The 15,605-nt window shown below is 52.3% G+C and overlaps 1 protein-coding gene across 2 annotated transcripts; it reads right to left on the bottom strand.

The window, feature by feature from the left end:
- Positions 1–536: 536 nt before the first annotated feature.
- On the bottom strand, positions 537–15,141 carry Cblc (Cbl proto-oncogene C). 2 transcript variants are annotated; one of them, XM_051207599.1, is made up of 12 exons: positions 14,792–15,141; positions 12,329–12,475; positions 12,024–12,180; positions 11,679–11,800; positions 10,201–10,338; positions 8,311–8,398; positions 6,867–6,998; positions 6,158–6,319; positions 5,717–5,794; positions 2,175–2,281; positions 1,984–2,061; positions 537–600 (listed from the first exon to the last, which is right to left on the bottom strand). In XM_051207599.1, exons 1-11 carry the CDS (start codon positions 15,139–15,141, stop codon positions 2,052–2,054), a joined length of 1,491 nt encoding a protein of 496 aa, XP_051063556.1. In that variant the 3' UTR covers positions 537–600; positions 1,984–2,051. The 2 variants fall into 2 exon arrangements, with proteins under 2 accessions (XP_051063556.1, XP_051063557.1); XM_051207600.1 differs by having other exon boundaries at positions 6,158–6,316.
- Between the last annotated feature and the right edge of the window lie 464 nt (positions 15,142–15,605).

The following is a 15,605-nucleotide window of genomic DNA, read 5'->3' as shown; positions in this document are numbered from 1 at the left end:
GCTTGAACCTAAGGCCAGTGGGCGGAGTCCCTCCACAGTCGGTGACAGTGCTGGTTGACACCAGTGGGCACATTAGTTTGGGAGAAGGGGCGAGAGGGAAGGAGGGGAGGGGGGCAGCTGGCTGTGGCGCTGCTCATCTGTGATCCCCGAACCGGGGAGGGAGAGGCAGGGGGATTACTGCATGGTCGAGTCCAGTTTGGGCTATATAGGGATGCAACAGGCTGTGGCAGCCCAGGTCCCAAACAAACATGGGATTCTTGGATTTGGGTATCTGGTCCCATGAGGTGGTCACAGGATGGGGGACAGGGCTGGATATGCGATTAGCTTGGGACTCGATGCAGAACCACATTCTGACAGGGGAGCCTGGGACTCCTCTGGGTGGGATGATCTGAGAGTAGAAGGGCCCAGGTTCCTGAGTTAATGGGGGAAGGCGGTGGTCAGGACTGGAGATTACCCTACCCCAGGGACAAAGCTCTCCTACTCAGCCCATGGCATTGCTGGCTTCCGTCACACACAGGAGGATTAAAGGGCCAGGATTCAGTTTATTTCCGCTCGTCACCCCTCCCAGCCCCAGGGCTCTCTTCCTCCAGTCCAGGTGCCCTGTCAAGCAGAAGAAAACGGTGTTAGAGTTTTTATTTATTATTTGTTTTTGATACTCGGTCAGTTCCCTTGCTCTCCTGGAACTCTCTCTGTAGATCAGACCGGCCTCAAACTCACAGACATCTGCCTGTTTCTGCCTCCCAAGCGCTGAGATTAAAGACCACCTCTGCCTGGCTTACTTGTTTTTTAAAAGTAGTTTATTAGCCAGGTGGTGGTGGAGGAACATTCGATCCCAGCTCTCAGGAGGCAGAGGCAAGCATTTCTCTGACTTTGAGGCCAGCCTGGTCTACAGAGTGAGTTCTAGGACAGCTAAGGGTACATAGAGAAACCCTGTCTGGAAAGGGGGAAGAAAAAGTAGTTTATTTTAAATTAATTTGTGTATATGTGCATGTGCTCCTGAGTGCAATGCCGGAGGAGGCCAGAGGGAGGCGATGGATTCCCCTGCAGCTGGAGTTATAAGAGATTGTGAGCACGCTACATAGGAGCTGGCAACTGGGGCAGGCAGGTCTTCTGTGAGAGCAGTACCCGCCCTGAACTGCTGAACTATCTCTCCCAGACCATGTTTGCTGCTGTCGTTGTTTTTAAAGGGGAGGATGCACTTCCACGGCCTACATGTGCTGTGGCACGTGCCATACCCCCCACCACAAGGTAAACACACGCATGTAATGTGAAAAGAGTAAGAATTAGGGGGCTGGAGAGATGGCTCAGCAGTGTAGAGCACTGACTGTTCTTCCAGGGGACCTGGGTTCAATTCCCAGCACCCACACGGCAGCTCACACCTGTCTGACTCCAGTTCTAGGGGACCTGGCGTCCTCAAACAGACATACATGCAGGCAAAACACAAAGTATAATAAATTATTTAAAAAAAAAAGACTAAGAATTAGAAGAAGACTAATAGCAATAATAATAATAATAATAATAATAATAATAATAATAATAAATACTATCCCAGCACTCGGGAGGCAGAAGCAGGTGGATCTCTGTGAGTTCAAGGCCAGCCTGGTTTGCAGAGCTAGTTCCAGGACAATCTCCAAAGCTACACAGAGAAACCCTGTCTCAATAATAATAATAATAATAATAATAATAATAATAATAATGCCAAGTCTTGTACAGCCCAGGCTGACCTGGAACTCATTATATAGCTGAAGATGACCTTGAACTCCTGACCCTCCAGCTTCCACACCTCTGAGTGCTGTGATTACAGAAATTTATCACCATTCATTTCACAAAGTGCTGAGGATTTGAACCCAGGACTTCAGCCAAGAACCACATTGCTGAACACCCCTGACCCCTGCTCCTTTATTTTGAGGCTGTGCTGATAGTGGCATCAGATCCAGTCACATCTGGGACAGAGCAGAGCTGGGGGAGGGAAGCGGGGCTCACCTGGCCTCTGGATCTTGGACACAACTAGGGGCGGCGAGGGCCAGCTGGAGGGAGGGGTGCGTTCCCACTCAGGAGCTTCTGTCACGGAGAGACGTTAGTCCGCTTGGTTTTGTGAGAGTCAATCGGTTTCCTCGGCTCACCCCTCCAAGACCCTGAGGTCTCACAGCAACATGAAGGGTCCCTCTACTTACTCTGTGTCCCCCTGCCTGGCCTGGGGCCTGTCGGTGACTTCCCACAGGACAGAGGCTATTTTCGGTAAAGGGAGTGGAGCTCGGAGTCTGGGCAGGGTGATGGGCGCCTGGAAAGAAAGAATTAGGAAATGTTTCATTGGGCCAGTGAGATGGCTCGGTGCCTAAAGGGGCTTGCTGTCAAATCTCAAGACCTGAGATCCATCCCTGGGACCCACATGGTAGAAGGAGAGAACTAGTCATGTAAGCTGTTTCCTGACCTCTATAAGTACGCTGAGGCGCACACACACACACACACATACACACACACACACACACACACACATACACACACACACATACACACACACACACACTCTCACACACACACACATACACACATACACACACACACACATACACACACACATACACACATACACACACACACACACATACACACACACACATACACACACACATACACACACACACACATACACACACACACATACACACACACACTCACACACACACATACACACACACATACACACACACACACATACACACACACACACCTCTGTCTCTCTGTCTCTCACACACACACCTCACACACATCTCTCTCTGTCTCTCTGTCTCTCTGTCTGTCTCTCACACACACATACACAGAGTAATAGTACATTTTAAAAGAAAACAGAAATTCCCTAAGTGAGGCTGGGCACGGTAAGGGAGGCTGAGGCAGGAGGAGCTTGGTTTCAGGAAAGCCAGGGCCAGAGAAAAACTGTCTCAAAAACCAAAGCCAGCTGGGTGAGGGCAGTAACAACTTTAAGCCCAGCCCTCAGGAGGCAGAGGCAGGCAGATCTCTGTGAGTTCGAGTCCAGCCAGGTGTATAAAAGGAGTTCCAGGACAGTTAGTGCTACCTTGAGAAACTCTGTTTTTGAAAAACAAATGATCAAAACAAAAACAATAAACAAACCACCACCACCACCACCAAAACCCCCAAAACCAAAAAGAGGAAGTGGAAAGCTATCCTTGGCTACATAGCCAGTTTGAAGCAAGCCTGAACTACATGAGGCCCTGTCTCAAAATACTTATACACTCATGCCGCAAACATTTCTGGAGCAGTGTTCTGGGCTTTGGGGACACAGCCACGGATGAGAAAAACATCTCTGTTCTTGCAGAGCTGACATCCGTGGCTCTGGCAGTGGGGTGGGGGTGAGGTGGAGGAGAGACCGACTGCCTGGTGGCTTCCAAGCGAGGAAACAGATCAGATGTTCTGAGTCCTTTCAAGTAGAGCAGAGTGATGTTGGCCAGAGAGAGGATGGCAGCTGCAAAGGCCCCTGGGAGACCGGAATGACAGGCCAGAAGCCAAGCGGAAAGGTTCCAAGGTAGGAGGTGCTGCGGTGGGCGGGGCCTGCTGGCCTATTGGAAGGACAAGACTTGGGGGCTTAGACCCACAATAACAGGGTCCGGAAAGCCAAGGCAAGAGGATCTCGGGTCAGACACAGCCCTGGCTTTACGTAGCAAGACCCTGCCTGGGAAGGACACATGCAAAAGGACTGTATACTAATCTCCACTAAAATAACTACAGCCACGAATCCAGCATCCAGCGCCTGCAGTGGCCCTCCGTGGCAAGGACAGGTGCTTCTTACACTGTACAGACCAAGGAACATTGGTTCATAGGCTTTGTATACTGCAGCCAGGGATCTGGGTCCCAGTTCTAAATCCGTCCCCTGTGACCTGAGTCTCCGTGTCTCCTCTGGATACGTGGCTGTCACCCTAATGGAGTATGTGAAGAAACCAGGAGCGCCCCCTTTAAAAGAGAGGGAGGGAGGGGCTGTGGGTGTGGTTCAGTGCCTGCCCAGAGTGCATCAGTGAGGGCGGGGCTCAGTGGAGTACTTGCCCGAAATATATAAGACTCTGGGTTCAATTCTTAGAACCTCAAAATAAAGATGGGAGCGGTGCTGGAGAGATGGTCCAGGGATTTAGAGCCAGATTCGGTTCTCAGAACCCACAAGGTGGCTCACAACCATTGTAACTACAATTCCAGGGGCTCTGACGGCCTCCTCTGGCTTTTGCAGACCCTGTACACACCTATACGTACATACTACACAATATACATTCAGGTAGATGAGAGATACCAGTACTCAGGAGACAGAGGCAGGTGGATCTCTCTGAGTTCTAGACCAACCTGGTCTACAGTGTGAGACCCTGTCTCAAAAGAAAGTAACCGGGCTGCAAAGATGGCTGGGTGGCTGAGCAGCCAGTTCCCAGCACCCACAGGGTGGCCTGAGGACTGTCTGCAACTTCAGTTCTGAGGCTTCCAACACCCTCTTCTGGGTACCAGGCATGCACACATACATACATCTAGGCAAAAAATCATACACTAAAATAATTTTTTTTTTTTTTAAACAGGATCTCTCTATGTAGCCCTGGCTGTCCTGGAACTTGCTATGTAGATCAGGCTGGCCTGAAACTCGCAAGAGATCTGACTGCCTCTGCCTTCCAAGTGCTGGAATTAAAGACCCGGTACCACCCTGTCTGGCCTAAAAATAAATAAATCTTAAAAAAAAAAAAAGATAATAATAAGAGGGGGGTGAAGAGCATAACAAAGCCACACACATTTGAACTTCTCTCAGAAGTACAGTCACATTTCCTGTACCAGGCAAGCTCAGGGCTTTCCCTTCCCCGGTGTATGGGGAGGAGTAGGAGGAGGCAGGAATGTTAACAGGAGCCGGGGAGATTCATGCCAGGCAGAGGGCGTGGCCCCGGCCAAGGTGCACCCATCTGGCTGGAGGTGACCGGCAAGCTGCCGGTCCTGGCTGTGGCCCCTCCTCATCCCCAGGGAGCCCGCTGAGTGCCTCCTAATGTTTCCATTTATCTTTGGCCATGGGTTCAGATCTGTTTTTAGCTTCCCTGCCCGGGCTCTCCGGCCCCCCTTCCTGCTGGCTCTCGCTTGCTGTGGTAGAATAACGTTCCCGGATTTCCTGAGCTATTTGTTTGAAGGAGCCACTGTGCGCTCAGCTAGGCTGCTGGGGCAGCTGCCCTCCCCTTTGGGGAGGGTCTCAGAAGGTCCAGGGGAGTGGAGTGGGAGGAGAAGAGAGCAAAATAGTCCTCCCTAAGGAATGAGCCTATGGGAGGTGGGCCGAGGGAATCTGGCATCCACGCCAGCACTCCGGAGGCTGAGGCAGGAAGATAAGATGGAGAGTTTAAGGCAGCATGCATGGGTGTCATACTAAGAGGGAGGAGGAGGGTGAGGAGGATGTAGAGGTGGAAGAGGCGAGGAACAGAAAACAGAGGTGGGCTGGAGAGATGGCTCAGTGGTTAAGAGCACTGGCTGCTCTTCCAGAGGAAGACCCCGGTTCAATTCCCAGCTCCCACATGGCAGCTCACTACCATCTGTGATGAGATCTGATGCCTCCCTCTGGAGTAGAGGCAGACAGAGTACTCATACATAAAATAAACAAATCTTAAAGAAATAGAGGAAGTGGGGAGGGGTGGTGAGGATCAGCCCATCCCTGCGGCTCCAGACTGTGGCCACACTCACTTCAGATCTCACTCACCACTGCCAGCCAGCCTTTGTCTTGGGGTCTCCTAGGGGACCGATCTTCAGGGGGCAGTGGAGGCTCAGAGGGAGTCACCTGGAGGAGACAGAAATAAACTGGAAGTTATTTTCCTTACACCTACATGTGATTTTTACCAGTGGCCAGCAGGAGGTGCTGTGCAAGACTGTACAAGCATCAGGTACAGGCTTTCACCCGGAGGCTACACTGTGCTGGGGAAAGTCAGGTCAGCTGTAGGGGAGCAGACACTCCCAACTTCAGCATCTAAGAATCCTGTTCTAGACCCTCCTCTCTCACACCCAGAGTCCAGGTCCCAGCCCCCGACCTTAGACCAAGATTTCAGGCTTTAGTCCCTCCATCAGACCCAGGGATCCAGACCCAAGCCTTCCTCCATAAGCCCCTGGCAACAGTGATTTCCTGGTCTTGCCTGGCCCTGCTCACCGGCTCCAGCTCCCAGTGTGCAGTCCCCTGGGGATAGTTGTCTCTTGAGTCCTCTGCAGTCTTCCTGACCTCCACTGACCTCTCTTGTGCCTGACAGATACTCACAGCCTCAAAGCCTTTGATCTGCCGACGGCAGAAGGGACAGGTCTGGCTGTCCGACTGCTGGGGACAAAGAAGGAAGATGTCAATTACCCTGTTGTCCCTTCTGACTTCAAACGACCTCTAACAAAGTGATGTGGGGAGGGAAGGCTGGAGAGAGCCGAGCTCTGGAATGTGTAGCGGGCAGAGGGTTGGGATGGGGTTGGGCTGCTCTGAATCCAGGAGGGACCTCAGCATCTGAGGTCTTCGAAGGAGCCCTCATTGCACCGCTGGTGATGGAATGTTTAGTTCTAGCCTTTAGAGGCTGAGGTCATGATCCAATAAGGGAAAGCTATTGACTCCACAGAGCCTGCTGCGAGGGAGAAAGGAGCCCTTTCTAAAACCCATTATGTAGCTGCTCGGGGAGAAACAGAGGCTGGGACTCAGGGTGAGACGGGTCCAGAGGCGTCAAAGGCCCAGAGCTGGGGCCCTGAGTGCCTGCCCAGACCTCTCTTCTCGCTCGAACTTTGTTTCCTCATATGCTCAATGAGGCCCCAGGGAGGTCCAGATGGGGCTTTTAAGGGAGGGATGGGGCGGATGGGGGCGGAAAGAGAGCCGCCGGCAGCCCCACCTGCCAGGCAGCCAGGCAGTGGCTGCAGAGAAGATGTCCACAAGGCTGGATCTTCACGTCTTTGTCCCTCTCAGCGCAGATCTTGCACAGCTCGAATGTGGAGTTCATGGCTTCGTAGAGCTGCAGTTGCTCCTGGGGGTGGGGGTGGGTACGGTAAATGGATGGGGGAGAGAGGCACGGGAGGAAAGCCCCCAGTATCTGTGCCGGCCTGAACACTGTCCCAAGTCCAAGGCCGAGCTGGGGATGGAGACTGTTGGTCGTGTTTGCCTGATGAACAGGGAGCCCTGTGTTCCATCCCCAGCTCCAGCATTGGGGGTGGGGTACAGACAGGAGGGTCAGAAGTTCAAGGTCACCTTAGATTTCATGAGAACTCTGAGCCCAGCCTGTGCTTCATGAAACTTTGTCTCCGAACAAAATCAACAAAATGAAATCCTCACAAGACCACCAACCAGTTTGAAGGCCAGTGCACCTCAGGCCCTCCCAGGTGACATCACCTTCTCTGGCCACAACATCTCACTAAGTAGCCCAGAGGCAGGCCCGAGCCTACCAGGCAGTGGAATTACAGCCACATGTCACCATCAGGCCAAGCGTGTCTTCAAACCCAAGCAAGACACTCATTTTCTGGACTTGTCTTCACTTGGGAATGCTAGCTTTTTAGCTATTTACTTTTAAAGATTCTTTTATTTAGTCGGGCGAGGCGGTGGTGGTACATGCCTTTAATGCCAGCATTCAGGAAGCAAAGGCAGGTGGATCTCTGTGAGTTTGAGGCCAGCCTGGTCTACAGAGTGGGTTCCAGGACAGTCAGGGCTACATATAAAAAACAAAACAAACAAAAAAATCCTATCTCAAACAAACAAGTAGGGGGTGTGGCTCAGTGGTAGAGCCCCTGCCTAGAATTCCCCAGTGAGGGGTTGGGGGTGTGGCTCAGTGGTAGAGCCCCTGCCTAGAATCCCCCAGTGAGGGGCTGGGGGTGTGGCTCAGTGGTAGAGCCCTTGCCTAGAATCCCCCAGTGAGGGGCTAGGGTTTGGCTCAGTGGTAGAGCCCCTGCCTAGAACCCCCTAGTGAGGGGCTGGGGCGTGGCTCACTGGTGGAGCCCCTGCCTAATATGCACAAGTTCCTGGGTTCTATCCTAAACACTAAGAGAAAAACATCTTGGCTCTTCTCCTGCTGCTGCTGGGTATCTGTTCAGACTCAGAGCTGATAAACACTCAACTGCATCAGCTATTTTGATGATCTCAGAAGCTCTTCTCTTTATTTCATATCCAAGAAACACCCCTGGGAAGGAGGCTGCAGAGGCTATGGCTCCCAGCGGAAGAACTCAGCCTGAGAGAGGCCAGGATTGGCTCAAGGTCACAGAGCCCCAAGCAGGCTCTACCTTTCTGTGAGCTGAGGCAAGTCGGGGCTAGGAGAGGGAGTGGGCAGTAGGTGTAGCTATGAGCCTCACCTCCGACACTTCAATGCGCTGGTAGGGTTCTGCCTGGCACAGCTCAGTCAGGTCTGGGTTGTGGTTCTTTCCATCAGGGTAGAGGTAGCTGAGAGAGAGAAGAGTTGGGCTATGAGCGGCAGGACTCCCAAGGACCTGGCTACCTCACCTATCTGGTGCATGCGTGCGTACATGTGTGCCTGTGTGCTGGGACTTGCCACCTACCACAAGCCCACACTGGGACTCCCCAGAGCAAGTATACTCTTCTAACCCCTGGAGCAGAACTGTCTACTTGATCATCGCATGGAAACCTTGGCCTCTGGCCTGGGAACCAAGAAAGGAATCCAAATCTCAGCCCATGCAGGATCCCATGGCTCCTCAGACACAGTCCTGGAAGGTTGTTATTGTGATGATTAATACTGCTATTTTGCAGAGTTGAACCTAGCCTGAAGGATGCTCTTCCACCAAGCCACACCCCCAGCCCCTCATTGGGGGATTCTAGGCAGGAACCATACCCACAGAATGATCTATATATCCAGGTAGCGAGATGCCTCTGTCATTTCTAGAGTTTATATACTATCCTTCTGTGGTCTTTGATGGAGTTGAAGACAGAGAATTATGGTTATAGTTTTCCTTAGTTAGGATTAAAGATAAGTTAATGTAAGACTGTAGACTCACAAAGATAGGATAGATGATAGAATATTTTCTTTAAATCTTACTAAATGTTGATGGACTAAATATTGTTAACTGTAGTTCTTATTTGATAACTGTTTTGTTATATATTTTACTATGTCAAAGTTAAAAACTCTTCTTTTTATTTTAGACATAAGAGAGATGATGGTAGATGTCATTCTGTAAATATGTTTCTCTTATTGGTTAATGAATAAAGCACTGTTGGCCAATAGGAAAGCAAAATAGGCAGGACTAGGAAACAAGGAGGATTCTGGAAGATGTAGTAGAGAGAAGTCAAGATGTAGGACGTGAGTGAAGAGGTCCAGACCCTGTCCCTGGTAAGATAAGACCACAAGGAAACACTTAGATGGATAGAAATGAGTTAATATTTAAGACAGAGGTAGCCAGTAAGAAGCTCTAGTCATTGGCCAACAGCCTTATAACTAATAGAGTCTCTGTGTGTTAAATCGGCGTCACTCTGGGACCAGGCTGGTGGGAAACTGCTCGGAACATATATACACGTTTTTTCTTTTTCTTGCTGAAACTAGATCTCACCATGTTGCTTAGAATGCAGTTCTCAAGATGTAACAAAAGCAATGTGACCACTCATGAGGGTGACACGAGCCTGCCTCTTCCCCAAGTAACAAACAGCTCTGTGTGTGGTGATTAAGCCTTTGCCATTTTATAGAACAATCCCAGTGCATAATGAGAAGCAGCATGTCTCTTGTCTGTCTGTCCATCTGTTTCTCGTCTTATCTCACATTAGCCAGCCCTTCAGCTCTTTGGTAGCACCTTGCCTAGCTGGGTCACGTTCCCAGCAGCGCAAACCACAGAAGATCTGAGAGAGAGAGAGCACAGGAGAGCAGCCGGCCCCTCCCTTCCCCACCCCACTGCGGGCAACTTCCTGCAGGAAACCAGATGCAGCTGAGGTTACAGGTGGAAAACCACTAGACTGGCTGTTTCTCCGCCCTGCCCCGCCAATCTAGATCCTAGAGCAGGATACGGCCTCCGTAAGCACAGGGTCTGGCGCCCTACCCGTTGGGGAAAAAAAAATCCTGCGCTCTGCAACCCCACCCGCTGCGTGGAAGCAGACATTCCCGGCTTCGAGATCGCGGCCGCCCCCTGCTGGGTTCCTGTGGCGTTGCAGCTTGGTGTCTGAGCATCCTGCACCCTCCAGCCATGACTTGTGCATAATCTGGATTTTGCTGATACCCTTTCCCTTTCGTGTTGAGGACTCACATGCCATCCCTTTGTCCTTTCAGGAGCACCTGGGACAGGGGCTTGTTGAGAGGAATGGTCTGGAGGATGCTTCCATCGGGACTCACGTACCCGATAGCCCACTGCCCTAGGCGAGTACAGCTGGGTCTAAAGATGTAGCTGTGGGAAGACAGATGGAGTGAGAGAGTGGTCCCTGCTGGGAACACCCAGCTGCCTGCCCCCCCGGGGTCCAAGTGTCTCAGTCCTCATCCTCACGTCTTCACTCTTCGTGGCTAGGGGGCTTTGCTCTCCATCCACAACTGTACACTGGAAGGCTGCGTGGCTATTGCTTTAGCTGTAGCTCACCATAGGGACTGGTCGCGTCTGAGAATGAGCCTAATGCACAGGAAAACAGGGCAACCTACAGCCAGACACTGACCCAGATGATGGGCTTGAACGTTTGTATCCCTCCATTCCGGAAGCCCATATTCTGGTTCTTTCTTTCAGTTTTATAATTTTCCCATCCCTCCCTGCCTTGGACAGCAGCTTCAAGGCTAGCCTGGGCTACCAGAGACCTTGTCTAGGGACCCATCTAGTCAAAGATGTTACCACTGAGAAGCATGTCCGGTATGAGATAGAGACAGACAGACCCTCCCCTTTCCCTTCCTTCCTCTCCCCCCAGCTCACGGTGGACGTAGAGCTGCTATATACTACCCTCAGCTCATCCTTAGCCCATCAAGGAGCTCCAATGACTCCAAGCTCCTGCCTTGAAAGAATGTAAATCTCCGATGTCAAGCTTCACAGTCTCCTCCTCTAACCTACAAGGGCTCACATTCAAAATACTTAAGAGGTGGCAAGCGGAACCCACCTGTAATCCCGGCATTCAGAAAGCCAAGGCAAGAGGCTCCCAGCCAGGGGGACCCTGTCCCCAAAGTAAACAAGGCCCAGCAAAATGCTGAGTGTAGAGGTGACATCTGTAACCCCAGCATTTGGGAGGTAAAGGAAGGATGATCAGAATTTCAAGGGTCATCCTTAGCTACATGGCAGGTTTGAGGCCAGCCTGAGCTATATATGAAGTAAGCCCTGTCTCAAAACAAAACCGTTTAATGGGTTTACAGTATAGCCTCTGACTTATCAGAAACAGACCGAATCTCGGGTAGAGCCTTCAGGATGCCTTGGTGAACCAGGCATTGTTGCTTTAGTTGTTGCGCAGTGGCATGACCCAGGAGGCCCCAGGAAAAGACGATGGGCATCAAAACTCAGCATTGTTTGTTATGTTTTGTTTTGAGATAGTTTCTCCGTGTGCACCTGGCTGTCCTAGAGCTCGATCTGTAGACCAGGCTGGCCTCTGACCTCATAGAGATCCTCCTGCCTCTGCCTCCCGAGTGCTTACAGGAGCACACCACAGGCCTCTGGGTTCCCAGGAACCTCAGTTCCTGGTCTCTCACAACCTCAGGGATTTTTCCCACACACTAGCCAGAGCTACCCAGTCCCGTCCCGCGGCACCCAGCTTTGCTCACCTGCCTGGTTTGTCCCTGAAGGCCTGCAGGCGTGTTTGGACCTCGTTGTAGGTCAAGAAGGCCATGTAGCCAGGATGGTTGACAGCCAGGAGTTGCCAGTTCCTGAGCAGGGTGGGCCACGGCTAGCAGGGACAGAGACGTCACTAAGGGGTTAAGGAAGTAGCCTATGGGCTAGGATCTGCTAGAATCCACCACCTTGCTCACACCCAAGGTGGCCCTGAACACTTCACATAGGAAAGCACACTACACCCTTTCTTCCTGGGGACTCAGTGGTCCAAATCCAGCCCTCCTCCTTCAGACCCAGCGTACCACAGGGTACTAGGTCCAGCCTTGACGTTTTCTGACCTGGAAGAGCCTTGTGAAGATGTCAAACTCAAAGACAGACACGTGGCCGTTACAGGTGAGGTCCATGGTGGAACGCAAGGCCTGCACGGTGGGGCCAGGTTCCACAGGGTGGCAGGCACATAGAAGGGACTGGAACTCTGCCCAGGGAAGCACGCACCTGGATGGGAAAGGGCGAGGTTGCAGCTGCGGATGGCAGGAGTGTCTGTAACAGGAGGCTCCCCGGACCACACACACTTCGGGGGCCTTGGGTAGGGCGGTTGACTGACTTGCAACCCATCTTTCCCTGGCGAAGGCCACTCACTCACCGGGCTCCACAGTGCTCCCTCCAGAAGGTGTGGGCAGAGCCCGTAGTGACCTGGTATAGGTGTCCACAGTATTTCCCTCCAGGGAAGAGTGTGTTCAGTTCCGTGTGCATGTGACTGAAGATGAGGGCCAGCTTGGCCAGCTGTCTCCTGCAGGAAAAAAAAAAAAAAAATCTGTGAGCATCACGCTGGATGCAGGGAGAGTCGCTACAGGCACAGGGCCCCGGGATTCCCTGTAATGAGTCAGTGCGCCAAAGGCGCCCCGCTCCGTCCCAAGGCCGTTCTTTCTGAGCCTCAGTTTCTATGAAAGAAGTGTGGAAGCTAATATCCAACCCAGGCCCAAAGACTGTTGTGGCTGGAGAAGCCTTTCCTACTGAGACGGTGGGGACAAAGTATTAGCAGTCTGTGTTCAGCGCATGCCCAGTACTGCCTTCCACACCAGTGGGTGCATTGGCTGCCTTGGGTTTTAGATCAGGACACAGAACGCAGTAATGCATTTTCTGACACTTAACAGCTATGAAAGTATTGAAAAGTCATTAAACAATATTTTTCCAAGTCTCCTCAGTTTCTCACCTGTGAAGTGAAAATAAATGGGTGAGTATAGCTTCTGAATCACTGGGGAGCAGTGAGGAACTTGGTCATGCTTTATGACTAGAGAGGGCAAAGCTTTGGGCATGGTTCAGCAGTAGAGCCCCTGCCTAGAATCCCCCAGTGAGGGCTGGGGTGTGGCTCAGTGGTGGAGCCCCTGCCTAGAATCCCCCAGTGAGGGGCTGGGGGCGTGGCTCAGTGGTGGAGCCCCTGCCTAGAATCCCCCAGTGAGGGGCTGGGGTGTGGCTCAGTGGTAGAACCCCTGCCTAGAATCCCCCAGTGAGGGGCTGGGGTGTGGCTCAGTGGTACAGCCTCTGGTTATCATGCTCCATTCCCAGCATCTCAAAATCAAACAAAACCTGCATACCATAGTGCATACAGATTTTATTATATTTCTCATTTATATTAATAGCTTCCTTGGCCAGATCTGCAGGACTCCTGGCAGTTTCTTCTCAACTTTGCTTCCCAAAATGTAGAGCTGTGTAGCCTGGTGAGTCACCTGCAACTCTAGCTGGTTTAGACAGGAAGGTACAGTTTTCTTTTCTTGAGACAGGGTCCCATTATGTAGTCACAGCTGGCCTAGAACTCACTTTATAGACCAGGCTGGCCTGGAACTCACAGAGCTCCACCTGTCTCTGCCTTCTGAGTACTGGGTTCAAAGGTCTTTGCTACTACAATCAGCCCAGCCTCCCTCCCTCCCTCCCTCTCTCCCTCCCTCCCTTCCTTTCTTTCCTTACTTCTATTTTTAATTGTGTGTGTGTAGGTATGTGTACATGAAGTGGATTTCTGAGGAGGCCCCCGGGTCCCTTGGAACTAGAGTTACAGTGATTGTGAGCCATCCATCCCAAGTTCTGCAAACCTAAGTCTTCTGAGAGAGGACCCTCTTAACCTCTAAGCCAGTGGTTCTCACCCTTCCTAATACTGTGACCCTTAAATACAGTTCCCCATGTTGTGGTGACCCCCAACCATAAAATTATTTTTATTGCTACTTCAAAACTGTAATTTTGCTACTGTTATGGATCGAAATGCAAATATCTGTGTTTTCCATATTCTTAAGCAACCCCTGTAAAAGGGCCAGTCAATCCCAGAGTGTGGACATGGCGGGTTGAGAACAGCTGTTCTAAGCTCCCGCCCCACTCCATCCCGCCCTTGCCCCCAGCAAGTGCTTGTAGTTTTTAACAGATTGCAACAAGGTAGACCAAAGCAAAGCAACAATTGTAACAATTTTGTTAAGCACCCTGGCCCTGCAGTCTTCTGAAGTAAATTAAATTGATGTCCTAAAAATTAAATTTGCATATTGCATGCAGTATATATAAATACATTTTGAGTAGTATTTCTTTCATCGGTTATAATTGGGGGGTAATGGGAATTTAAACATTAATGGACAGGCAGGTGACTTATTTCATGTCCTCATGAATCGAGGCAATACTGTAAGCCAGGGTGTGAGCAAGGGCTAGCGAGGCAGGCCCAAACACCGGTTTAGACCTGGAGTCCGGGCTCCCAGCCTCCCGTGCACCTGGTGCTTAGGAGAGAGAGCAGGCAGGCAAGTCCAAGGTCCTTAGCCTTGGCTTCAGGTACGGAAGTCCACGATGTCTCCCACACAGGTACACTCACCCCCTCAACAACAAGTCTCTGGGATCCCTACGTTCGCAAGGCGGTTATGTATCTGAGGTCCCCAGGAGAGAGGCACGCCTGGACCCCGGGTGCAAGGTGACTCCCAAAAGGAAGAAAGGAAGACTGGCGGTATGGGTGCTTAAAGGAAGAGCATGGGGTCACTCACCTTTCCTGGGTCTGAGGGAGGGGGGGCTGGACCCCTGGGTCTGAGGGAAGAGGTGGCTGGGAACCAGAAGACTTGCCTGCGCGGCAGGTAGTGCTCACCTGAATCTGGAGCTCTCCCGGAAAACCTCCTCGTCCGCACCCTTTCTGCCTCGGGGCGGCAGCAGCTCTGCTACCTTCCTGCCTTTGGCCTCCAGGTTGGCCAGGTAGATGACCAGAAAATCCCCAGCGCCACCGGGACCCTCGGGGTCTCCCGGGGTCTCGCGCCGGGCTTTTGCCACATCTCGAAGTAGCTGAGCGGTGCGGGGCAGCAGGTGCCGCAGCGACGGGGGCCCCATGTCCAGCCTGGGGTCCCTGCATTGCTCTTCCAGGCGCTGGAGCAACTTCACCGCCCGGCCGAGCGCGCGGGGTTCTCCCCACTGCTTCCCTCGCGGGGATGCCGCCGCAGCCATGGCTCTCTCGGGTGGCCTGGGGTGGAGGGGTGAGGCGGGGTGAGGTTCCAGGCTGGGGCGGAACCAGGAGGGAGCCGTGTGTCCCGGAAAAAGGGAGGGGACTGCAGGTAACTGCTTCCCTAAAGGGGCCGGATTGCAGAGTCTGAGGGAGGAGGCTGGGGCTGGACCCTGGGTCTGAGGGAGGAGGCTGGGCCTGGACCCTGGGTCCGAGGGAGGAGGCTGGGCCTGGACCCTGGGTCTGAGGGAGGAGGCTGGGCCTGGACTCTGGGTCTGAGGGAGGAGGCTGGGCCTGGGCTCCTTAGCGTGTGTAAAGGTGGCAAGCAGAGGGGGAGGGGTGTTGGAAGTTGGGTCCTTCACACCCCGCAGGGACACAGCGCCCCTTCCTGAAGGTTTCAGTCTTCTAAGAACAGAAAGTGAGCTCTGGGTCCCATGGCGGGTAAGGGGAAGTGGGTTGCAGTTTAAGT

This window comes from Phodopus roborovskii, unplaced genomic scaffold (genome assembly GCF_943737965.1).
Source record: "Phodopus roborovskii unplaced genomic scaffold, PHOROB, whole genome shotgun sequence".
Lineage (NCBI taxonomy): Eukaryota > Metazoa > Chordata > Mammalia > Rodentia > Cricetidae > Phodopus > Phodopus roborovskii.
The sequence above is the reverse complement of the archived record's forward strand: the minus strand, read 5'-3'. Positions and strand labels throughout refer to the sequence as shown.